The sequence below is a fragment of the Empidonax traillii genome, unplaced genomic scaffold (genome assembly GCF_003031625.1).
Source record: "Empidonax traillii isolate 1590-97213 ecotype Southwest subspecies unplaced genomic scaffold, ASM303162v1 scaffold526:size440949, whole genome shotgun sequence".
Classification (NCBI taxonomy): Eukaryota; Metazoa; Chordata; class Aves; order Passeriformes; family Tyrannidae; genus Empidonax; species Empidonax traillii.
The window spans coordinates 359,151-385,698 of NW_020955719.1; the positions used below are offsets into that span (position 1 = coordinate 359,151).

General features: G+C 38.2%; 1 protein-coding gene across 13 annotated transcripts; it reads right to left on the bottom strand.

Annotated features, from left to right (window-relative positions):
- Positions 1 to 544: 544 nt before the first annotated feature.
- On the bottom strand, positions 545 to 26,049 carry BCLAF1 (BCL2 associated transcription factor 1). Of its 13 annotated transcripts, XM_027897030.1 has the most exons (15): positions 25,082 to 25,162; positions 20,066 to 20,204; positions 18,942 to 19,015; positions 17,810 to 17,902; positions 16,783 to 16,906; positions 14,832 to 15,737; positions 12,776 to 13,447; positions 12,492 to 12,661; positions 9,703 to 9,808; positions 8,733 to 8,817; positions 7,877 to 8,052; positions 6,562 to 6,742; positions 2,858 to 3,004; positions 1,050 to 1,259; positions 545 to 915 (listed from the first exon to the last, which is right to left on the bottom strand). In XM_027897030.1, exons 5-15 carry the CDS (start codon positions 16,884 to 16,886, stop codon positions 910 to 912), a joined length of 2,763 nt encoding a protein of 920 aa, XP_027752831.1. In that variant the 5' UTR covers positions 16,887 to 16,906; positions 17,810 to 17,902; positions 18,942 to 19,015; positions 20,066 to 20,204; positions 25,082 to 25,162; the 3' UTR covers positions 545 to 909. The 13 variants fall into 13 exon arrangements, 12 of the variants coding, with proteins under 12 accessions (XP_027752831.1, XP_027752834.1, XP_027752828.1 ...); XM_027897033.1 differs by lacking the exons at positions 20,066 to 20,204; positions 25,082 to 25,162 and adding an exon at positions 25,460 to 25,593; XM_027897027.1 differs by lacking the exons at positions 17,810 to 17,902; positions 25,082 to 25,162 and adding an exon at positions 25,460 to 25,593.
- Positions 26,050 to 26,548: the final 499 nt, after the last annotated feature.

A 26,548-nucleotide genomic window follows, 5' to 3' on the forward strand; every position in this document is an offset into this window, starting at 1 on the left:
TGTTGTATTAGAATGTCCTTGTTCTGGTAACTCAAATATGTTAGTGTCACTCTCAACATTCTGGAGTTAAAGTGTGCACCTACCACTAAACTAAGCTTGTGGGTTTGTTATTTTTCTTAAAAGAAAAAAAAATGACTAATGTTTGCACTTTGGCTACAAAAATTCCAGAAGCACAACTATTAGAAATAAAAAAAGATACTGCCACCAGTTTATTCACTAAAGTGTTCTGTTGGTGACTAAGCTATCAAAGAATACACTTGAAACTCACTTTAGTATTTATATACGTATGTATTTCTTAGGCTACTAAAGAAGAGTGACAATTTCACCGTTAAAGCAAAATTCTTGCTGCACTCTCGCAGGGTGGAATAAGAATCCAGGTTTATCACTGATACTGTGTGAATTTAATTCTTGTGAACTAACATACTCAGCATTTTGCACAACTGTCTGTACTTACACTATGACTGTATAACTACTCTTAAATACAATTCTTATAAAAAGGCAACACAGAAGTAATAATCAGTTTATAAAAAATGCTGCTCCAAGATTTCAGGTGTGCAGAACTGTAAGTTTACTTCAGAATAAAACACAGACATAGGGGAGAATCAAAACTTTTAGAGTTGTACTTGACCATATATTTGGACAAAGCAGAATTACACTGCATATAACAAACAGTAAAATTTCTTAAAAGTTGTTACAAATATTTTACTTTCTACCTGTACGATCATTAACATAGTTTACTATATCATGATTTTTTCTAAAGGCTTAAAACAAAAACAATCCCCCTAAACTACTTTCCAACAGTAAAATTTAAGTAAAATGCTTACATTCATTTGACAACAAAAAAACATATTAAAAATGTTGTGAGGGTGGTGCAACAGCTGCTCTTTCAGCTACAACTTTCTTCCAGAGTTATTCCTGTGGGAAGAAAGAAAACAGTCTTGTTGTAAACTGTTAATAACCAAACTCCAAAACTTTTTAAAGTGATCCCCGCTCGCACCCAATGACTTTCAAGACGAACTGTCTAATCTGCAATTGACTGAACGATTTACCTTTTCCTCTTTGCGTCTGTCCTTTTCTTCATTATTCTCAATCGTTTCTTCTTCATCTTCCACAATGCCATCCCCTTGATATTTGTCATGTGTCCACTTCGGACTGCTACCCGACTTTTTGAAGTTAAAACGCCCTCTGCCACGCTGGAAAGTACCACGGCCTCTTCCTCTTTTGGCCCAATAATCCACTCCGTCGTCTCTGTCATCATGCTACAATAATGCCAGACAAAGAGTAAGGTCAGAACATCTCTTAAATGTACCCCTTAATGTTAATATTCTATAGCAAGTGTATAAAACTACATGTTAAAAAGTTCTCTTCAGATCGTAATTTATAGAATGCATTATGAAGTATATTCTTACCATTCATGATGCTGTAACTAAAACCACAACATAGTTTTAAGAGTCCCTATTAGCTCTGGGTCTACTTAATGTTGTGAGTAACAAATAGGTTATCTGTCACTTATCTTCAGAATAAAGAACTACTGGTTTTGAGGGGAAAAAATTGTTACTTTAAAAAGAAGAAGCTCTAGGAATGTACTAGGATTTTTTTTAAATTATTTTTATTTCAGGTCTTTATAGTTAATAAGGAAAAATAACTGATGGCAGTTTTCAGAAAACCTGCTTCCCCTGCACAACATAGGGCAAATGAAGTTTAAACTGTTTAAATCTGACATTAACAAACAACAGTTGAGTTGGTTAGTAAGCCAAACTTTGCTGTCTTGCTACCAAATACAGCCTTACAAAGTTTGATAAAATCTGACAATCATTCCATGCACTGCATAAAACCTACAGATAATTATTTAATATAAAAAAAGGTTTACATTTAGAACATGAGGTACACTTGCTTCAACATATGTTTTTTTTACTTGTGATTTGGAAAGAAATCTGAACTACTAAACTTATCATACCGATATAAAGCAGTTTAATAGCTACATAAAAGTAGCTTAGGGGTGTAATTTTTTTCTAAAAACATTCTTAATGAATTCAAGTTTAATAGCTACAATTAACTGTTCTGGTATCATAGCAATTCTTAATAAACGTATCTCCATGTTTACAGATCAGAAAAGTTTATGTACGTGCAGGAAGACAGAAAACTCCTTGTATAATCATCCAAACCGAGATTGCATTATTTCTTAGTTACCTGTTAACATATTTGTGGCAAGCTGAAATGCTATAGGAGAAGGTCTAATCCTCACTATTTATTTTTCAGTGGTGAAACAAAATACTTCAAAGTTTGCATTATTAAGGACATCAACAGGAGTAGAGGCCACATTTTCAGTATACTACACTACTTAGAGTGGTTACATCACCAGTCCTCCTTTCATAATCCAGATGGGAAAAAGGCATCAAAACTATGGTGATTTTCTTATGACTATCACACTACTCAATGAAGAGCAGGAAACTGCTCTTAACAAAGTCAGCCTACAAAAATCCACAAATACTGTCAGCTTTTCCTGATCCTCCACTTCTGCGGACTTCCAGACAAAGCTCAAATGTCATACAGACATAAATTCAGGAAAAGACAGCACAAATCTTTTCGGTTTAAAGTTTGGTTTTAATAATTTTTGTCTAAGCCTGCCTTCTTCCCTGCTCCCTGATGAAAGTATTGGAGATAAATTCCGTATCAGGCCTCAGTTACTGCCAGCCTGCTGCAGAAAGACGCAAGAGAAGCAGAACTAGACACTACAACCACCCTAATATTCTCACAGTCACTTAAGGCCCTGTCCATACATGCATGCTACTTCTACACTGGTAGAAAGTTCAAAAAAACAAAAGCATGCATAAGACATTGAGTTCTCCACACCCACCAAGAAGTATTTCTTGCTTTTTGGGGTATATTCAGGATCCCATTCCTCTTCCTTCGGTCTCTTCTGAAAAGTAGTATTTGAGTTGCTGGGACCAGTATTTGTTCCAGCAAAGACTCCTCTGGCTCTTCCTCTGCCCCTAATTCGAAACTGATTAACCAAGATGTCATTTAATCCATTTACATAAAACCACAAAGAGTTCAAGTTCTCTATTACTGAAAATTCTCTTTCTGTGCTTAATTACAGTAAGTGTAAAACCATTTTCAAATTCACATATTACCTTAAGTAATATATTCAAGCATTCATTTTGAAATAATGATTCTATTAAACTAAATTGAAACACATTTGAACTTGGCATAAGTTCACCCACAACCATCAAAAAGAAACTTCCTTTGACTGCTGGTAAACCAGCAATTTTTGTGTTGCAACAAAGGGTCAGAATAGCTTCTGAAGCTGTTCAGAGACAAAAAATAAACAAGAAAACTAGACTGGAAGAGGGAGAAAACTGTGAGGGGGGAAAGTAGATGTCATTTATGGAGTCAGTCGTATCAGTTATGAGGAAGTGATTCTAGCATACATACTAACAATGCAGTTTTTAAAGGAGTATATCCACTGTGTGTAGTATATCCATTGTGTGTTACTCACACATTTTTAACAGACTCAAAAATGTACTTTAGGCTAAATTAAATTTTAAATGAGTAAATTCTTTACTCAAAAAAATCAACAGTATGTACTGTACAGAGTAGCAATGCTTGAAGTAAAAAAGTATCTTAAAATATTCTTTATAATGTATTAACAGTATTTTTAAACATTAGGCTAAGAAGTCTCACAGCAAAAAAACACCTTTAAATCAGAATACACTAAGTAGTAATATATACTTCCCTTACCATGGAAATATTTAGCTTGCAGAAAACATTAAATGATTTTATATTCTTCATCCAAAGGGACAAGAAAGGTTAGGCTGGGAAGATAAGAATGCTAAAACTTGCAGTTGCTACAGAACACAATTTCCATAAACAGCCTATTGCACAAAACTGCATCTTTGGAGTAACAGTACAAAAACATAACTTGGAAGCTAATTTAATTTGTTAAAAATAACTGTGTTTCATAAACATAGACCAAAAAATTTATGATTACTAACTCAGAAGAGAAGTATTATGAACACTTAATTCCACAAAGCTCCAATACTTCTAATACAGAATTTATGCTGGACAGTTTTAAAACTACCCTGAAATCAAATAGACTGAAAAACAATTAGTAAAAGGCTCATAAGACCTGTCCCATATCCTTTAGGCAAAAATAAATAAAAAATTGCATGGAGAGTAATTTGTAAAGCAAGACACTAACTGTACAGGAGAGGAAATACTACTTGCTTGCTTTATTTCCAACAGCTTTACCAAACTAGGGCACAACTAACAGTATCCCAGTGGATACAGTGAGGGGGAGAAGGATATAGAGACAAAATTATGACAGGATTAAAAAAGAAAAAAAATAATTATCAGCATTTCCTGGTACTAGGTCCTACGATCAGATTCCCTTAAAGAAAAACAGCTTGAGTTTTCCTCACCACTGTACGAATGCTTTCCCCTACCACATCATCTCTCTCAGGTAAAGAGCTACAGGAGGTGAAATCTGTGGTGTTATATGGGCTTGCTTACTACAAAGGCCACCACAAAAAAACAAAGAGAACAATTTCTGTATAAAACTTTTAAACAGAACTTTTACACACAGAATTCTTTTGGAGCTGGATACTAATGAGCATGTAATTGAAAAATTCTACTTAACCTTATTTCTGTTTGTATTTCAAAACTCTTCATTATGATTATGTATGAGATGCATAGAATTAAACAGAATCGTGTATCAGCAAAAGTTAGTGAAAAACCATTGCTAATTTAACATGAAATTGACAGCTTAGCTCATATTAACTGGCTAGAGAGGGGAGATGTTATGTTCTCCAAGGCTTCACAACCAAAGCATTTACTTTGGTTTACTTTTACTCCAGAAGCAAAGCAGTATTTACTGGAATGCAGCCTCTGTTAGCCTGCATTTACAAACATACTCCTACACTAGCTGCTCTGTATTTTTCAATACTTGCCAAGCTGTATCCCTAAAGAGGAGATCTGAGTCAAGAGGGTGGCCTATTTAGATTCTCCTGGTCAGAGGATTTGTTCCAAAAGCCTGTGTATGACCATGTATGTCATTACGGAATATTAACCAGCTATTACTGCATAGGCAGAACTGGCAATCACTAGTAATTAAATGAGTAGAACTCTATTAAATTCCCAATTCACATCTACCTAAATTTCATATAAAGTAGCATCTCTTTCACAATACATACAATCTGATTTTATGAAGCAAGAAGCCTTCAACCAATGAGTTCTCTTCCACTAAATCTCTTAGAGAGGAGATAGAGTTTTAAGCTTTGCTTTTGTTAATTTCTGTTCTGTTTGTGCCATTACCTTACACAGCTGGAAATTGTGCTGATAGTCATAATTGATGCCTACACCATCCAAAGACTTACATATTTATGCCAGAGAGATGTTACTTAGCATAACTATATAAAAATTAAAAGAAAGGAGGAAATGATGCACTTTCAGTGTTAGAAATTTAGAAATTTAGAACTTTGAATTTTCTTCTAAGCAGCTACAGGTTTGTGGATGGAAGATTCAAACCTTAAGTGTTGGTACATGCCACAAGCATTTCAGACACCCTCATATGCAATTTTTTGTACACTATTATAAACAATTCAATGTACATTTATACTAAACAATGCATTTTAGCATTGTTTAGTCTTAATTACAGGCTACACAAAGGAACTATTATTAAAGTATGAAATTTCTCCTACCTATTATATAAGACTATTTGACAGTTTTTCCCCAACCACATGGAACTTCCACTTCTTTCTCTGATTCATTTTGATTTGGGGGTTTCTTCTGCTATGTTGCTGGGGGTGGCTGACTGTCTGTTTGGGGGTGGTTTTATGTTTTGTTTTGGGTTGTTTGGGTTTTTTTTTTAAGTGCTCCTTATCTTTTTCAAGGCCTTCTTTATTGATTACTAGTCTTTCCTAATGCTCCTACATTTCCCATTTAAATAATTACATTAACACGATTTTCTGAAGACTACAGTGGTCAGTGTGTCACTTTCCAAATCACAATGCTTAAACACATTCCAGAGGTAAATCAGTGAATATTCATGCTCACTGTGGCTAGTCCCAGCCAAAGAAACACAAAATAACAAGTATACCATCTCCTCAATACAGCTGTTTCAAGTTTGATTGTACATCTTTAATTATGTGCCATTCTCTTTTAACAAGTTGCAGGCATCACACACAAAGGAGGGTAAAACCAAACCCAAAGCAACAGGGAAAAACAGAAGCTGCAGGGAGTTAAGAGAGAACACTAGATTTAAACTTTACAGAATGCTAAATTTTCAGGTCCTGTTAGGAAATAACATAATTACACAAGAGCAACAAATAATCAAGAAATCCTTTCTCCCAGCCTTATGCTAATGGCATACTTACATAGCATTTAACTGCTACTAGGCACTGCTGGGGGGGGGGGGAAAAACCCAAACTTTTCACCTATGCTATATCATATAAAAGAACTCAATGGTAAGTCTAGCCTAATATTGAACAGTGCAACACTCCCTCAATTTTATTTGTTGTGAAGTTTCCATAATTTGGGGAAAGAATAAGAAAAAAAACTTACAAAGGTGCCTCTTGGCCTGTTGACTCCTGCAAAACCAGAGTATTCTTTCTGTTCGTGGTGAGTTTTGAACTCTTCATCTCTTTCCTTCTTGCAATCTTTTTCTTCTCGAGAACTGGATGAAGAAGAAGATGGGGAGGAAGATGGGGAGGACCTAGCACGGTCTTGATCTCTTTTTTGTTTACTGAAAAATAAAAAAATATACTATGTGCTATTTTAAACGTACTAGATAGTCTGTAACATGCTATACTAAACCGTGTCTATATTTTATGAGAAACTAACCCCCTTCTGGTTATAAAGTCACACATGTTACGTATTTGAGATATTAAGGCGCAGTATAGTTCCACTTTCCAGCCTCCTCTTACACATTTAAGTGTATTAAATGCATATTATTGCTAGTGAGTTGGAAAGCAGCAGTCTGCAAACTGCAAAATAGTTTTTCTAGATTCTAACACCATGAAGAGATTCTGTTACTTTTAAGATCTGCCTTTCTTCTGAGGCAGAAAACAGAAGGCAAAAAAGCCCTCAAGGCAAAGTTTTACAGAAACTTTACATAGTTCAGTTTGCACACTGTTGAGAAGATATAGTATGGGCTTCCCTACGTAGATGGCTGTAGGGAATTAGCCAGTGGAAGAAAATGTGGATACCGAAGTCAGAAAGTAAATGGGAATCAGGAAGCATAAGTTAAAACTGTCTATACAGTACAAAGCAGGGAAAAAAAATTCCTACAGCAAGACTCTTAGTAACCCCATAGTGGCATTAATTTGACCCAATTTACAAGACTTTAATATTCTATTCAAAGAGATGTCATACCTGAAATAACTCTTACCACTTCTACACAGTATCCACTGAGATATGTTAATGTTTTTTTTCTTAAAACAGCCCACTGGCTTTAGACAAAAATAAAAATTCCCCTTCTCACCCATGTTAAAACCTAAGTATCAGTAAAATTCTCATACTCTGGGTGTTATGAGTTGAAAAAGTGCGGAATCAAGCATAACGAACCAAAGTTCTTACACAAACTGTTTATAGAAATGTACTGCATTGAAGTCCAACCTCCTGATGTAGCCTGGATAATAGGACAGATTAATTTGTCATTTTTTTTTTCAGTGTGTTAGCTTGCTATTCCAAAGTTTTTGTCCTCATCCACCATAAGCCGTGTAAAAGAGAGATAATACATATTTGCTGTAAAACAAATAATTTTAATTGTTTAAAATTAAATGTTCCATTATACATTGAAAATTGAAAGCAATTAAGCTTACAATTACAAAAGGCTAATTAGAAGCTATATTTCTATATAGGGACTTCAAATATTTACCTGTCATCTTTGTAAGATTTGTAATCCTTGTAATCTTTTGGAGTTTTCTCCTGTTTTCTTGACCCACTGGATTCCCTGGAACCCTTTGAGTCTCCTCGCTCTTTACTTCGTTCTTTTCTACGTCGGTCAATGTCATGACGAAGATCAGCAGAATCACACCTTAATTTTTTATCTCCCTGTAAACAAATACGTATTTTGGAACAAAATTTTGAAATAAAACATCCAGAAGAGAATCTCAGTGAAAAGGCAAGTTGGGCATCAATTAAAAAAAAAATATTAAGAGAATTTACCTATTTTTCAACAAACTTCAGCACTCAAATTGACTTTGCCCTTTACATGCATTGGCTACATCTAAAAAAAAGAACAGCTAAGAATTTCAGTTTCAAACAAGCATTCCCATCAAGGCAATGGGATATATCTAGTTTTTGGTGCATACTGACCATTAATGCATGGTTTAAGTATTCATTTCTTCTGGTGAATTGTTTTTAAGCAGAGTACAAGCAGCTTTGCAATTCAACCACACTAACTGACCATGCGGGTACTTCCCTCTGCCCCAGCACCTATTCTTTGTCCTTGGGCAGCTTAGTAGTCAAGAAACAAGCAAGAAGAAAGGAAGCATGGGACGAGACTTGACCTTATATGCCACATGATCAATCCAGCAAAATCATGCTACATAAATAAGCTTTTAGGTAACATGTTTTACTCAAAGGAAAAAAAATTCTAAATAAAAGCACTCTAGGTACTATAAATATAAATTACTTTTTTTTATATACACAAAGAGAGATGAAATTCAGATTTAAAAGGAAACTAAAAATTAAGTTTAGAAGCATAGGTAGGACATTTACTTAGGACCTACTTTTTGACTTTCTTCTTTAAAGACTCTCTCTTCACCTGCTAAACGGGTATGCTTCCTCAGGGTACTTGGAGAGATGTCAATCCTCCTAAATGTAAAATAAAAGCAGTGTCTTGCCATACACATATGCGACTGTTAATGGCCTCAAACACTTCTTTTCAACAGAGAACTGAGAAGGCATTTTTGCAAACAAACTTTTTGCATATAAAGCCCCACCGTAAGAATACAGAAGCAGACTAAAAATTAAAAACCTTGGTTCTGTTCTGTGTAAAGTATGCTAAAAACACAAATATAGGCAGATTGATGTTTCACATTTTAAGTACAGTTTTGAAGATACAAAAAAATGTTTAACGATTTATTTCAAAAGGATCAGTATATGTAGCCAGGTGAAAGCCCACCCCTCCAAGAAAACATCAGTACTATGATAGTTAGCTGTAAATCAAAAATACTTAATAGTTAAGAAAACTTGTAGAGTTGGACACTGTATCCTCACATGCAACACAAATATAGTACACTGCATCATAAAATTATAGCACATGATCAGACACTACATCTGCATGCCTACCTTCTTACCTTTTGGGTTCTCAGATTTTTCAAAAAACTGCTGTAAATTAACACACACAAAAACTAAAGTAGTATGAGATGGAACATTTCACACTGAAGAAGAAAGATGCATGTACAGGGCTTCTTTTCATCTTCAAGACATATGCCCCTCAATATTTGAGCACTGCATGTGAGAAAAGTAAATATATCCCAAATGAGATACAGAGGTAGAGAAGACATCTGTTACAAAACCACAGATGAAGCCAGACTCGACTCAGATGAGTTCTCTTTTACAAAAGGGCTTTTTTTTGGTATTTTGTAATTACACAAATTATACAGATTAGAAAAAAATATTTTGGAATCTCAAAAGAAATATTAGCAGACATTATTTGAAACACAAAGCATCTGCATATGAGGTTAACATATATACCTATGTATTTCTGGGCTCTTTTGTCGGGTGCAGTGTTCTTCAGTAGCTTTTTGATACGCAGTGAACCTCTCATTTAGGGTCATTCCAGCTGACTTGAAGTATTGCTCTGTTGGTTACAATAGAAAAAAACACTGTTTCATTAGTTTAATTCAACTGACAGATATTTTACTCCTGACAAAGGCAAGTAACAGGCAATAAACAGTATTTTCTATAAATTAATCAGGACAAGCAAATGTGGCGATTTCCCCATTTTTCCACACCCTGTAACCCAAACAAAGTAAGTGCACAGCATCACTGCAAGTCTACTATGCCATGACTGTATTACATCTAATTCAAGCATCATTTACTGATTGGACTTGCTCATTTTCAATGACATTTTCCTCTAATGAAAGAGAAAGAGCAATTTCTTAAACAGTTACTTTATACTCTGCCCACAAGAGAAAGGGAAGTTACTTTGAATACTTGCAGTAAGTACATTTTACCATTCATCTCATCTTTAATTTAAAATAATTGAGTTAGTGAAAACATTTAAGCAATATATGCTTCAATAACTACATGAAAGACCTGACAAGTCTTTTCTTAAAGGAATACAATTTCTTGATTGGAAGTTGTGATGATAAACAATCCAAGACAATTAACACACTTATTCCTAAGTAAAATCATTAAAGGATCTGGCATCTTGGCAAACTTGACAACTTCTCTGACAAATTTTCTCCTTCCTTCAAAGACAGTTAAATTAGCCACAGCAAAACTCAGTTTTCAAACCACCTCAACAAATGTGTTTAAATGTAATATAGAAATACATAAAGTCATGAACTATGAAATGTTACATATGAAGCAAGCTATCTGCTTAACAGGTCAACATACATCTGTATCAACTTACCGCCCGGCATCCAGTATTTGTCTCATAACCAACCATTAAAACTTGAAACGGCCACTACAAGGGTAGTGCCTCAATCATAATTCCATCAAACACAGGAATTTGAGCTAGCAACTCTGTTTTTATGCCATTTTGCCAGGAAGACAGAAGGTTCAACTTTGCCTGTTTGGCATCTGTATCTTTCAACAGCTATTTTACTTTTGTAACATGGATTTTGCCATTTCAAAACACATTCCAGGACCTAGTTACAATGAAAAAGAAAACATCACTGGGCATTTTCAGCTCTACATTAATAAAGAGCTGTTCAGACTGGTCGCATCACACCAATAATGAACATAACTTCAGTTTGTCAAAAGTGTTACTAAAAATCTGATCACAGATCATAGTAAATCTGAAACTTAAAGAGATGTTCTGCTTTCAAAAGCAACCATAACTGTACATATTCTAATAACTTGACTGTATAGTCTGTTATATTTACCAGATATTTAACATACAAAAGTTTATAGAAAAATTCTATTCTGTGATCAACATGTGAGAGTTTCAAAAGTAGTATTTTCACCTACAGCTATATATGTACCATATAAGCAAAAACTTAAGAGAAGCTCTCACTGGATTCAGCCTTAAATTTCTTCACATAGCAATAAAATAAGATACTTTCACAACAAATAATTATACTCTAAACAGGTGTCCCAATATTTTTTTTTTTATCTAATACATTACCATAATCCATTATTGTTGACTATTACCTTCTTCTTTATATAGAATTCAAAATGCAGGAAATTATTTGCCCTTAGTAATCTGAATTATGCCAACAAAATATTTTTAACTGAACGTCAGTGCATATTTCCAGCACGTAAATCTTAGTAATTTTAAAATCTAACACATCTTTAAAACAATGCTTACAGATAGATTCATTGAAACTAGTCACCTAACTAAGCATTTCCATATTCCCCCTTAGTATGATGATGTGGTAAAATTACTTTCACCAGCTCCATATTATCTCAGTTACATTTAACACAAAAACAAGACAACAGCCCAGTGAAACAAAGCAAGTGTTGTAGAAAAAAGCATTTGAAGAACTCTCCAGACATCCCCACTGGATTTTAGGAATTATCTATTTTCCAATCAAAAAAACTTAAGGGGATATATGACCTAAGTGAAATATATGTACTTTGATGATCTAGGTTTGGGTTTCAGTGTTTTTTGGGGGGGGAGCTTTATTTGTTCTGATTGGTTTGTTGAGGGGTTTTTTTTTTGGTGTTTATATTCAACAGCCACTACTGTTAAAACAGAAAATTATTAGAGAGTAACTCGTTTATCAGAGGTTTATTTAGCTACTGCCAAATTTCTTTAAGTGAAATTCCTGACAATGCTGTGAAGTAGGAATAAAATGAAATATCGCCACGGATTTTAGCACCATTTAGAACACACTTCTTCCTAAATCTTACTAAGAAAAAGACCCCCTTCTAATAAGAACCTGGAAATGATCTCTATGGTGCTCCAAAAGGAATGGCATTGTATTTACAGTACTAAAGACATCTGTCAACCCACATTGCACCACTTAATATAAATTGTGTATTAGAGCCATTAAAATAAAATTAAATAAGAAAAAAATTGACCAATGCAGTGTGTTTAAACTACACTGCAAAACTTTATATGCTACTTATGCTCAAAAATTTATCCAGAAACACACTGTAACTGCCACTACACTCTACACCACTTGTGCTTTATTTAATACTAGTGTCTGTGGCTATTATTTTTCTAATTATTTTTATGCATACCCTAAAAGGAAGAAAGTCTGGCTAAATCAACATTAAAAGAGGGCTGAAATCTTCCCACACTAGAAACAGCAAATAGGCTTAAATGAAGTGGTCAGACATGTACCCCATATGATGAACTACGTACATACCTTTGACATGATGAACCAAGGACACAATGTGCTGAATAAATGACTCTGACGTGCTTTTGCTGGCCTGTGGCAACTTAATGTGGTCAAAGATGGATCGGAACTCTTGCTCCTTCTTGACGGAATGAACAAGTGTGCTAGCAAGCAGCCTGTCTTTAGTCAAGGAAGCAGGTCTAAAATGCATCAACAACAGAAAAGAGACACACAAAAAGAAACCACTAGTTTAAATAAAGATGAACAATACTGCAGACAAATGGAGAACCACACTGTAAAGTGGAATAATTTACCTATTGGAATCATCAAGAGGTACTGGTGCCATTTTGAGTTTAACTTCAGGACGATGGGAGTCACTGGCTATCATTTTGATCCTAAGTGGGCTCTCCTCTCTGAAGGTGGATTTTTCTCTCGCATCCAGATTCTTGTGTAGAGGGGGACTGTAATCAAAGAGTTCTTTGAGCTTTTCAGACTTTACCTGCTCAGGTGACTGAGTTTCTTTCTTCATCATTAGTCTCTCAGAACTCTTGTCTTCTTCCTTGTGCTTATCTTTTGTTGCACTAGGCCTTTCCACTACATAGCCAGTCTCTTTAAGCTTATAACTTTTCTCATCTCTAAATCCATCGCTCTCTCTATTGCCCTTCATTGATATTTTAGATTTGTATTTGGTTCCTTCCTCCTCAGCATTCCGGTGAGATGCGGTAGGAAAATTTTTACCCTGATCTGCCAGGACAGACTTTCTGAACTGTCTGTAATCCTCTGTCTCCTCTGTGTCCTCCCCTTCAGAGTCATTAAACTTTTCTTTCCCAGTCTCTTTATCAATGAAAAAATCTAAAGTTTCCTGTTCCTCCCATTCCCTTTCTCCCTCTGTCCTCCCTTTTTCTGATCCTCTCTCCTTCTGGGCCTCCTTCTCCCTGGTATTACCCCTATCAAGCAGGTATACTCTAGACTCTTCATCTGTGTACCTGTGGATAGCAAAGAAGAGACTGGTAACTCTGGATTGCATTCATTCCAGTTCACTTGCATTCCTCTTTCGTGTCAATCCCACACCAAGAAGAAGATGAAAATACATTCCTCCAAGCAATTAACTTTAGCATGCAACGCTTCGCACACCATTAACACGGTATCCATTGTCATTTATGCACTACTGGAGTCATCTGAGGAGACTACGTAGAAATTTTCTGCTAGAGTTTTTAAGAAAGCTACTTTTTTTTTTTCCTTAATCAGTATCCAGTTTCACATTCTCTTATACTAGTCATTTTGTCCATCAAGTTCACTTGAAGTTTGAGAATTCAGACTAAATTCATTTTACCAAAAAAGTTAAAGAAGTACCATAAAAAAGCAAATTATTTTCAAGATCCAGCACATTACTAAGGTAATTCCAGAATCTGAAACAGGCTTAGCAGGCAACCTTTAGAAGGCAGCTCTCCTAAATATAGGACCACATTTACCAGTTATTTCACACACTGCCTTATCTATACACTATTTTCACACAGGTTCTAATACATTTGCCAACTCCAATACACCTAATCCAAGGGAAGTCATATTTTTGATCTTCTAAGCAGTAATTTTTTTACATAATAAATCACTGACTGGACAAGTTCTTTTAAAAGCCTACAGTGAGGCCTACACAGCATAGTCACAACTTCTCTCTGTACCACATTTTATAAGAAATCCACTGAAGTACCAGGCACATTAGAAAGGAAAAGTCTAATACCTGTAATATTTTTACAACTTTCAGAAACTACTACTATATCAAACATTTCAATAACAAATTGAAGAATTTTACATTCACTGGAAAATATACACTGAAGTTCCTTCACATCAACAGAATTATGTTCCAAGAATACCAAGACCAACTCTCTTTGATAAGTAAGGCAAGTCAAGAAAAAGTCATATTGCACCACACAATTAGCAATCAATGCTGTTTATGTTAACATAAAGAAATTACTGCAACACATCAGCATTTTTCGAGTTCCAAAAGATCTGCATTTCAAACTACATGAAGCATTAAAATTTTGAAATACCTGAAGAGAATTCACTATTAAACAAGCAGGTCTGATGCACTATTCCAGTTAAGATTTCTCTTAACAGCAAAAAATTGAGTACAAGAAAAATATACCTTGAAGGAAAAGCACAAACTCATTTTTCTTCAAGGATACATATCCCTATCTCCACTAGCCAACAGTCAAGATCCTGAAGCATCTTAGCATATACACGTTTCAAGCTCAATTCCAACCAGACTACTAGTACTAGTGTACAAAATTGTCTTTTCCAATGTATAGTGACTATCTTGACAAAAGTCTAACTTTTTAAGAGGCAACATAAGGCTTATAATTTAATTCTTACCTTTTCATAAACTTTCCACCTTTTGCAGCTTCCTGTTCGCCACCCTCAGGATAAAATGACCGCACTCGAGCTTCCTCACGGGGGGCACTCTGTGATGGGATTGTCTTTGCAGGACTTCTCCTCGAAGGGATATGATGCAATGGGCTATTCTGAGAAGGGCTATAGCGGCTAGAACCATTTCCAAGAGAACCAGAGCCAGACCTCTCAGGACTATGCTGAATGGAATGGGAATGTTGAGGTGTGTCCTTTGCTGAGTGAGCTGTGCTAAGCAAAGGGGCTTCAGAGCAAGATGAACTCTGACTAGGTGGGGTGGCAATAGAAGGACTATGGGGTGACCTTGGACTGTTATCATACGCTGAAAGGCCAGGCCAAATGTCGCCAGAAGCTGCTGATGATTTGTTAAAATCGTCAAGAGACTCTGATGGGTCATGTTCAAATGTATCTTTCTGTTCATCTTGTGATTTATTTTTCAAGGGGCTATCTTGCAAAGGAGCCCCTTCAGTTTTCTTTGCCTGCTTTTCCAGAGACGCACGTCTTTTGGAAGAGACAGGTGATTTGCTGTATGGGGATGAAGAACGAGATGAAGAGGACCTCGGGGACCTGGAAGATCTGTAAGATCGACGAGATCTGCTCCGGGACCTCTGGGAAGACACAGACCTTCGTTTTGGACTTCTGGAACGTGAACGGCCACGTCTGGGGCTTCTGGAGTGTCTTCGGTTCCAGACAGGCCTATAACCTCCACGATGGTATCTACCACCTCCTCCTTGATAATACCCTCTACCTCTTCCTCTGTAACCATAGGGACGTCTCATTCCTCTATTATTTCTGTAATCTCTGCGATAATCTCTAGAATAAACACGATCCCTGCTGCGAGATCGTGAATACGTCCTTGACCGAGACCTAGAACTAAAATTAAAAAACAAACATTAACATATGACAATTGGAAAACCAAAAAGAAAGAAAGGCCTTGACACTAAACGCTAGATTTCTCAAATGCAGTTAGAATGCTAAACGATGTGGACTAACAATCTTACAGTAACTTCTACTATCTCTATTTATTATTTCTGTAATAATCATAGAATCAGATGGGTTGGAAAGTACCTCTGAGATCATCAAGTCCAACCCTTGATCTACTACCACCACAGTTACTAGCCTATGGCACTAAGTGCCACATCCAGTCTCTTCTTAAATACCTCCAGGGACAGAGAATCCACCACCTCCCTGGGCAGCCCATTCCATTTTTATTACAATAACCATATTTATACTTCTAAGGACTATGAAACTCTGCATCACACGATTAAGACATTACCAGCCTCAGTAGCCTGCCCTGCCATTTTATTAGAGATTATCACCACCCTGGAATATGGCATTTAGATTCTCAGCCACCCTGGTTCACAGCATGGAACATGAAGTTACATGACCCCCAGTTTAACATGCCAGCCTCATGACAGAAGCTGATGAGGCAGTAAACATTCAACTGACCCACTTCTTTTATGAGAGATGGTAAAGTCCACTAGTAAGAAAATGAGCAGAAGGCTGGAGGCAACTGAGAAGACAAGGTACAGCAAAGTTTATTTACTGAAGCCCTAAGTTATTTCAGATATGAAAAGCCAAAGTAGAAATACAGAATAAGAATAAAAAAATAAGAAATTACAGAGAAAGAGTGGACAAAGAAAAGATCTTATGAAGGGGAAGGGAAGAATCAAAAGGGCCACAAATCACAAAGAACCATTAGCATTCTGAAATTATCTTGAGATACAGGAAAATGGAAACAAAACCCCAATTATTAAACAAAGTAATGAAAATTACATTCAAAGCATAGTTTGCCTACTGCCTAAAATGAAATAAGATCCCAGGCTCACTTTTGCCACAGCATCATGCAAATGAAAAACATTTTACAGGCAAAACCTAATATACCAAACCACCTTTTTATGCAGTATGACAAACTCACCTGTATCTCTTTTTCCTTGAATGTGATCTGGATCTCGACCTAGAACTGGACTGAGATCTGGACTTTGATCTTGAAGAATGTGATCTAGAGTTAGATCGACCCATTTTTCTTAGTAGATATACTCCTTCCCAAAAGGAAAAGCAATAAGGAGAGGGCAAAAAAATGGAAGCAACTATTTAGATTCCATGTAAATTACAAAATCGAACAAAATTTGTATATTCTAAAATGAGGGTATTAGAAAGAAGTATAGCATTTGCTAAATGAACAAACTTTGGAGACACTATGAGTACATTTATTAGTAAATTAAAAGCTCAACCACATTTTAAAAAATTTAACACTGCTGCAGTGCACACACTTTGTCTGAAAAGATGAAGTATAACAGTAAAAGGTTTTCCAGCTCTAACTGCAAGCTGATCCTGTAGAAGAGAAGAAGAAACAGAAAAAAACCCAAACAAATAAACAAAAAACCCCACCATTTCTGCAAGTGAAGACCTGAATGATGTAACTCTGGACATTTTGATGTATTTTAAACAGAAGTCTTGGTATTGTGCAGTTTATAGTTTCCTTGCATTTCCAATCTACTATTCCCTCTCTGGAAGGAGTTTTAAGTCCACTACAATACACCTTTTACACAGGGAAAGAAAAAGCCCTAAAGTATTCTGTCCAGCAGTTGTTAAGTTTGAGCCACAGGTATTATTTCTCTTTCACTACATGTACTAAAGCTAATCACACTAATCCAATTTTCCACTAGTCAAGATGCTCACCCTGTATCTTTTGGGTTAACTTTGCTTTTTAATCTATAAGTAAAATGCATGGCCAACTTAAAGATTCTAACAACTAGTTAATAATATGGCTTGCAACAAAATTCAACATGTGTCAGCACAAAGTAAACTATGAGAACTACAACTGATTATAAAGCAAGGAAACCTTATTAAAGAAATAAAATAAATAATAAACTATCACTTCTTCTTACATATAGTCACAGTAAATATTTAGAATTAATGCTAACCATAAAAAAAATACACACCTTTTCCTTTTCTTTTCAGATCAGTGGCTAAAAATCCCCAATTTAATTAATAAAAACTTTGACCCATTACCATTTTCTTTTCAAATTGCCCAGCTTTAAAAAAAAAAAAAAAAAGGGTCATATTAGACAATCTGAATATAAACTGTTAACAAGTAACTACATATTTTCAGGCCTTTGAATGCTAAATAATCATCACTGTTTAATAATAATTAAAACAGAAATGGAAAAAACAAACATTTAGCTTTTGTGTTGCAAACAGGCTTTAAAATCTAAAATTACTGTATTAAAAATACAAGCTCAACACAGCAAGGTACTTTATACAACCTTTGTTACCTGGGTGATACTTCAATTATGTAAAGACAAAAACAACATCAGAGTTTAATTTTAAGTTAATAAAATTTCAGAGATTTTAGACACATCAAGAGAACCCAACAGAAAAAAGCAGACCAACCTTTCCCCTATCAACTGGTTCCTCCTGCCCCACACGACTTTCCCCACAAGTCTGCATGGCCCCAGAGATGTAACCTCATCTGAAACTAACCCAGCAAAACTTTTTAACCTAAACTAGCTTTACATGTAACTCAGAAAAAACAATTTACCTTGGTGAAGAATATGTTGAATGCTGTCTTTTATGGGCTCATTCCACTAAAAAGCAAATTTGCATAACCTATTCTCAGAAGATGGCTTCTAATTCATTGTGTTCAATTAAACTCACAGAAAAGAGCTTATAATCTTTTAAGCTCAATACTCACAGGCAACATAAATTTTGAGCTTTTAAAGTGTAAGACATGACACATGCCAATTTTCCAAGAGTGATAGAAAAAAACCTGATTTTTTTCTGTTACAAGTAATTTTCAAAGCAAACATCAGATGGACAATGTTTATGATATAACCCAATCTCAGCTTTAAATTAATATACTGTTATTTTCCCTGTGTTCAACAATAACGTTTATACATTTTGCATTCTATGTATAAGTGTAGTTTATCTTTACAAGAGATAGACTGATTTATAAAGTTTTATATATTGTAGCTTCTTATTGCAATTATAAATTTTAGGAAAACAAAAGCAGTTTTAATTTTCAATTGTTGGATTCAATCAGAACCTTTAAAAGTAGAATTAAGATAAACTTACCTCAAACTGTTAGCTGGGGCCAATGAAGAAATTATTTCAAAACTCCCTATTTGTGCTTTCAGGAATACAGATTCCTATAGAATAGAAAATGAGACTGTCAGAGACATGAATGTTCACCAAAAAAGAGGTAATACCTTTTGTTTAAAGGGGTTCAAACATTAACCTGTTTATCATGAAAATACAGCACATAAGAAATAGCAAATTTATTCTTGGAAGGGCAGTGAAGCTGTACGCTAAGACTGGAGCAGGTCAAGAGCCAGCCACTGTCAAGCGGCAAATCCTACTTCCATTGCACACATGACCACTCCTCCTTCAGCCTTGCTTGTCGGGCTGTGTAACGCATTATCTTCCCAGCACAACAGCCCTGACATCCTTCAGGTCCCTCAGTCACCAATCTCTTGATACCCACAAACCACTTCCACATAAACAGGTTATCAAAGTGGCTTAATGAAGTGCCAAACTGAGCTGGATTATGGAGTAAATAAAAGCATGCAGCCAGAAAGAGAGGGGTAAAAAGGACAGTGACAAACTGTTAGACCAGTTTCAACTCTAACACATAGCTTTGCACTTCAATGAAGCTACCATATTGGAAAGAAAATAAACTGGGATGAGGACTTAGGCCAACAGTGAAAGCTTTATCTTTAGGTTTCTCTTGGAACATTTACAGAAGCACTACTCTGTTATACCTTCTTGTTTAAAATGCCGAAACATATTATTTTACCTAAATAGCCAACAACTTCAAAAACTAGCTCTTTTGAGGTTGTACAGAAACAAAGAACAATTGTAATAACAAAACTAGTCTCAAATGTATGAATTTTTCACTGGATTCAGCTTTTAGCTACCTTCAATCCTTAAGACTATGTACATTTGCAGTCTAGCTCAACATTACGCAAATTTTTCAATTTCACTAAAGCAACAAAACAGGAATTTTGTCCCAATTCAATACAGACAGGATGGGTCTCCCAGAAACTACATCTTAACAATTTATTCATTAAATCTAAAGACATAAGATATCCAATGCTCCTAAAATGACACTTTCACACCTGTTCACAGACATTTTCTTCACCTAAAAGAAGAAATGTAGCACTCGTGTTCATAAACACTGCTTTCAAAAGTCCACTTACCATTCACTAGTAGTGACCAAGATATTTCCAATTTCTACAAAATATATGCTTTATTAAGATTAAGTTTTTACTTCTCATCATCAGCAAGCATGAGTCTCTGAAGGAGCACAGTAGTGTATCGGACCATTTCAGATTTTGTCTAGACAAAAGGCGAGATGGTATTAGCTAGTAAAGGTCAATGAAGGCATTTAGAAGTCTACTATAGAAAAAGTAATACAAACTTCAAATTCAGTCCAAGATTTTAAAAAAATACTTAAATATATATTTCTGACTTTAGCTGGCGTTAGCTGAAATCCACATCCTAATTTCGACAAGACTTTAGACCCTGGGGATATAGAACAAGATAGTTACTTCACCTTTAAAACCTCTAAGCAGAAGACAAGATCTCATACTCTGGCAGTCAGTTCCGCATAACTCAAACTCCTGTAGTCAGTTCCACACAGTTTTAGGAATTTTCCCTAACAACTGGCAAACGTGAAAAGTAGCCACTTTTTTTTTTTTTTTTTTTTTTAATTAAACAAGACATTGGATTTACTACATCCAACCCTGGCAGCTAAAATATATTTGCTACCCTCTTCCCAAAATTTTTTCTTTATAGGAAGAGTATGGATATAACAACACTTTAAAGAAAAAGAGCTTTGAACATAAAAACTTAAACTGTTGAATAAAAACCACTCAACTATGTGCAGCTTTTGTTTCAATTTAATTGTAACAGGTAAAACCTTGACACACAACATCCACTTATCCAAACAATACTTATATTTTAAAAAAAAATTGTAAAGACTAGATTGCTGGTGAGTTTTTTAGTCTATGTAAATATTCTCATAATATGCAATAATCTCAAATTTTATTAATCTCTACTAAAGCTTAATTAGAAAGAATAATGGTAATAGAAATATGTAGGAAAACAGCTCCTTTTTAACAGTAAGCTTCTACGTGCCAAATTACTTTCACAGAAAAAGTACACATTCCTCAGAGCATCACAACTACAACATACATTTTAACAGTAGCAAATGAAGTCACCCACAGCCTCCTCCTGTAGACTCCCATGCTCACTGTCAGGCTATAGTGGTTACACCCCGCCAAGTAAGGGCACCAGTACTAAAGGCCAAGGAAAAAGAGGTCGTAAGCATCATATGTATGTTGCTATGCAAGAGCAGTTGCCCCTCTTACTTCAGCGAGCGAAGCTTCCTCTGGACTAGTCTCAGAGACCCATAGCCTGCCAGACGTGCACATTAACAAGGTGACACAAGATGACATTACTAACACCAGTGTTTTTAAGAGGACCACGATTCCAAGGAACATGGCCCATGCCAGAAACATTAGGGTTATAATTCCCACTTTTGGCAACTCAAGCTTCTTTTACCCTTGCCTTCCACCCTAAACGGTAGAAAGGAGACACCTAGCGCTCAGTCATTTCACTTCCATGTTAAAAAAAATCTGGATTTTACAAAGGAAGCTGCTAAAGCTCCATAGTACTTTAAACCAGAATAAGCTGGCTCTGCTAGTTTAAAGAAACTGTCCCATCTCTCTCATCTTGTGTTTCCTCACATTCCTGATGATCTCCCTTATGCCAGTACAAGTATTTCTGCAAGCACATATTAGATTACTTTCAATACAAATTATTTTTTCTGATATGGCTCATTACACAGCCCCACAAACATCTGGACCAACACAGGGAAGTTGAAATAGCAGCCAGACAGGACTGCTTCTTTTGGCAGCAGCACAGTCTTAAAGCTTCCCTGAAACCAGCCTGGCATGGCGCTCAGAAGCAATAAACTTGGTATTTAAGCTTTGTAACAGTACTTGCAAGCAGCTTTTAAAAAAAAAAAAAAAAAGAAAGAAAGAAAACACCCACCCACACAAAGCCCCCACCAAAACAAACTCATACCCAACACTGCCAAACAACCAAACCTAAACACAGAGACCACGACTTTTTAAAAAATTGGTCAGTTCATTCACCTGTCAGATATTGAGTCACATTCAAAAAATGTTTCTTAATGAAGTAACAACAGGATCTGTGTCTTAAATCAGTCTTGGCCAGCAAGTGTAACCATTAAGCAAAAACAAGATATGCACTAGAATACCACAAGACAGTAATAAGGAAGCAATACTGTTAGCATTTGCTATTTCTAATTAAAAAACAAAAAGGATAAGAAAATCTGTTTCCAGCTCCTTTTAAGCATTATTTTTCAGAATCTTTACTGCACCACTGATGTTGAAATTTTCTCAGAGTACACAAACTGTAGATACAACACATCTCTTATGTCATTTACAAGTTACACACCACACTTAGGTTTAAGACATTTTAGGACAGTTATACTCACACTAGCAAAATACTGCTTCCTTTTAGCTTCACTATTTTAGCTATCCTTCATTTACAGCTATTTAGCAGACTGTATTTCTCTTGCTTAAGCATAACTTGAGAGCTGTCAGGAAGATTTAAATCAAAATCTTGTTAAAGTAATTCACAAGCTGTTTCCAAAATGCATTTTCATTCAGACATTCAGGCTTCAAAAGACATGTGGATTATACAATCATGACAAAACAAAAGGGGATAGGACAGTCTATGAGAAATCCCACAGAACTTGTAGTATTCACTCATAATACACATACTGAATTACAGAAAGTCTTAATGAGACAGCACTGTAAGTCATGTATTCAGTGCTTTGCACATCTGCTGTGCTTTCATATCCACTCTTTACGTCTCCCCTCCCTTTTCTTTTAATGTTCACAATTGTAGCCGCGACACATTACATGTAGGAATAGAATGCATTTCATAGTGACTATAGACCCGTGCTACTCAGACCATCAAGGACTTAGATTCCTACAAATACTAAAATTCCACAGCAAATTTGCCCAAACTGTCTTGCAATGTACAAATACGACCTGGGAAGTGTTATTTTCCCTATTTCGGATACTGGAACTATAACGGAAACAGTAAAACATACGATGGCCTTTTTTCCCCCAAAATTAATTCATTTCTTTATAGAAAACAATACAAAATACTTGTAAATTAAGTCAAAACCCAGCAACCTAGTAAGAGCAAAATCACCTCTGCAAAACTGTCATATGATTGTTAGCTGTTCTTTTATGTAATAGTACTGGCAAACAAAAGCATGTTTCCCCTCTAACTAAAAAACACAGAAAGCAAAGTGACTTTAAGAAATTTGTCAATACACAAAAAAGGAATTAGCATGCTTTTGGACACGTGTTGTTTTGGACAGCCTTTCTTATTTTTTGGGTTTTGTTTTTGGTTTATTTTTGTGTGTGTGAGTTTTAAACATAGTGTTTTCATAAGCCCTTACACAGTGGTTTCCACAGTCTTTTCGATGAAGTACCAGCATGCTGTTGCAGAAAAGGCAATTGTCCCTCCCTCATTTGTTTCAAGATTGATACCACAGCTTGGTGGGCACTGCCGCAGTGACCTGATCCAGAAGAAAACTACTCAGGACAAAAGCTGACTTTTCAAGTCTCCGGGATCCCATTTACCACAAGGCTGCAGGGAGGTCAGAGCACAATGAACAAGACACCGGTGCATTTTTTCAGAATACCTTTGGGAGAGACTCTGACAAACAGAACGCAGTTGTAACCTGAAGGCTTACTTTCCTCATTAGCTTCCTTCACCTATCTCTGCTGTAAACAATCCCTAAATGTTCTCTGGCATTCCTCAAACCCCTCCATCACTATCTCTCCTTGACAACCAGTCTGAATATAATCCATTCAAATACCTGCACTCTAGATCCAAACAGCTCCCTGATGATCTTTTCCAAATTCCTACAACCACTCCAAGTTTTCTCCATCCCCAACGGCAACAGGCCCTTCTCCACGGTACATGATGACCTCCCTACTTCCCCCTTCCCCAAGAAAGAATTCTCTCAGCAACAACCTTCACCTGTGGCCTCCACAAAGGAGGGCCCACTAAAGTCGTGGTCAGGAGAGGCAGTCACCAACAGATGTAACACACTGAACCTCGTCCTGCCATTCAGCACAGCCTGTCACTCAACATCAAAAGCGACGAGTGGGAGGATGCAATTCTTACTCTCCCTGCCATAAGAAGCTGCATGCTTCGAGCACATATCAGTGCCAGAGCCTTTATCCCCTTGTTTTCCCCACTTTTGTCCAAAGCAATGTGATTGCAGGAGAGGAGAATGAGGAGGATAGGGGAGAAAGACAACAGCTAGACAGCATTTTCCCGGAACCCCACGTTCTTTAATCAATCCCTCCCACACTGAGAACAACTACTCTAAGTGATGTTTTTATACATTTACAATATGCCAGCCATTGCTCAAGCAGTGACTACTTGCAGCGTCAAGAGCACCTTTGTTTTGCATGCCCTCGGGTCTTTTTGTAGTAAAATTTAACTGCTGCAGTGAAGGCAAAACTTTGATCTCCGAGATAAACAAGTGACTCGGTAAAGGATCACCATGACACAAAAAGCAAGAATCTGAGTCTTACAAAATTAAAGGTGAACAGTAGGAGGTTTACAAAGCAAAGGAGAAATAATGGCTAAGATCCTGCAACTACAGGCACACTACAGTATGATCAACACTGGGAACACAATGGCCCCTTTCAGCAAGGGGCATAAAACCCACTCCTGCCCCTCACGGGGCTTTGCGAGCATCTGTAAGCAGGGCAGGGAAGGTGCGGGGTATTTCAGGCACCAGAGTTCGAACCACAGCCAAGCCCTCAGGGAAGTTCCTCCATCAACCCTAAAGGCTGATCCAACACCGGGAAGCATCCTTTCTCCCCAGCACCGTTTCCCTCCTCGGCGTCACACCCGCCAGGATAACGGGGAGATTTAACACTCCCGTAATCTGCGCTGCACAGCCACATCCCCTCGGGCCTTCCCGCCTGCCACAGGAGGCCCAGAGCCAAAGGCCGCACTCCCTGGGCGAGGCCCGGCGGCGCCGGACGCCCCTTCCCCACATCCCCGCTTCGCAGGGCTTCCAGGGGCCAGGGAACAGCTACAAGGAAGATCAGCCGCCGCTTCCCACCGCCCCTTCCCCCTTCTACCTTCGGTTCCCGGGGCTCCGTCCAAGCGCGGGGAGGAGCGACGCCGGCTCGGCCCGGCTCCCGCGGGAAGCAGCGGCCCGCGGCAGGGCGGTGACGGCGCCCGCCCGCTCCCGACCCGCTCCCGGGGTCTGGCCCGGGATAATCGGGATAATCGGGATAATGGCTGCGGAGCGCCGAGGTCACGCGGCAACAGAGGGCGGGACGGCGCGGCGCGCGGAGAGCGCGCGGCCCGGGAGGGGGAAGGGAGGCGGGAGGAGGCGCGGGGGGGGGGCGGGGCCGGGCCGGGCCGGGCCCCCCTCAGGCTCCCCCCGCCATCTTCCCCCCAACCCAGGGCCGCCGCCCTGCCGAACCTCCTCGCGGCCCCTTCGTCTCCCTCACCTGGTGGGCGGAACTCCCTGCGGCCCCGGTCCCCTATGGCAGCCGCGCAGCCATTTGGCGTCGGGCTGGAGGGAGAGACACGGGGCCCGCGGGGAAACGGAGAGGAGCCACCATAGGGAGCGGGGCGGGCCACGCGTCACTTCCGCTCCGAGCGGGGAAGCGCCGTCCCCGCGCTCAGCGGCCGGGCGCCATCTTGGTTTCGGGTACCGGTCCTTAAGCGAGATGGGGGAGGGCGGCCGCCTGGCCCCGGCCCTGCCGCGTCCCTACCCCACACCGCAGGCTCCGCGCCCGGCTCGCTCCCCTCTTGTCCCATCCCACACCGCCGCGAATAAAAGCTGTCGCCTTTTGTGTTCTCGTTTCTCGAAGAGGCGCGGGGGGCTGGGCCGCGCTCGCCGTTGCTTGGTTACCTCTGGGGCGGGGTTCGCTTCCATGCACGAGAGTCTCTTGGAAGCGCTTGTGTGTGGAGCGGAGCCCAGCCAGCGGCTGTTCATCCGGCGGCAGTGGCAGCCGGTGCTCCTTGCGCCGGTAGGGAGGTGGCGGTGCCGCGGCGCCTCACTGCAGCAGCTTTTGCAGCAGATGGGCGCCCGTCGCCTGGGTGCGATGCAGCAGCGCCACGTCCGGGAGAAGCGCGCCCGGGGGTCTGTGCCGCCAGGAATGTGCAGCCGAGGGCTGCGAGTGAGCAAGTGTTGATGGATGCGCGGGATGTGTGTAGGCTGGCCAGGTCCTAAAATTCCCAGGATCACAGAATATGCTGAGTTGGAAGGGACCCACAACGATTGTCGTGTCCAAATCTCAGACCCGAACAGGTCCATCCCCACGAATCACACTGTGTGCCTGAGAGCACTGATGAGCAATTCACGCTACTCAAATCCTACACAGCTTGTTTGTTTTGTCGAAGGCTATTGCACATTATTTCTGAGACAAGAAAAAAACGTTAAAATAGCAAGAAAGGATGCGCGTACACCATTTTAACTGAGTTTTTAAATTTGGGGGACACAGGCTCTGAGGCAGGCAAAAGCAAATGATAAGAGGAAAAGCACGGAAGATGCAAAGCAGACATAATCCCCAAGTGCTGCTTTGCTGTTTCAT

Excerpts from the sequence above, each read along its gene's own strand:
- BCLAF1 (XM_027897032.1), bottom strand. The coding sequence starts at position 16,886 with ATGGGTCGATCTAACTCTAGATCACATTCTTCAAGATCAAAGTCCAGA. Across the intron at positions 12,662-12,775 it reads CCTCTTGATGATTCCAATAG|ACCTGCTTCCTTGACTAAAG; the intron begins GTAAATTATTCC and ends GATGCATTTTAG. Across the intron at positions 6,743-7,876 it reads AAATCTTACAAAGATGACAG|TAAACAAAAAAGAGATCAAG; the intron begins GTAAATATTTGA and ends TTTATTTTTCAG.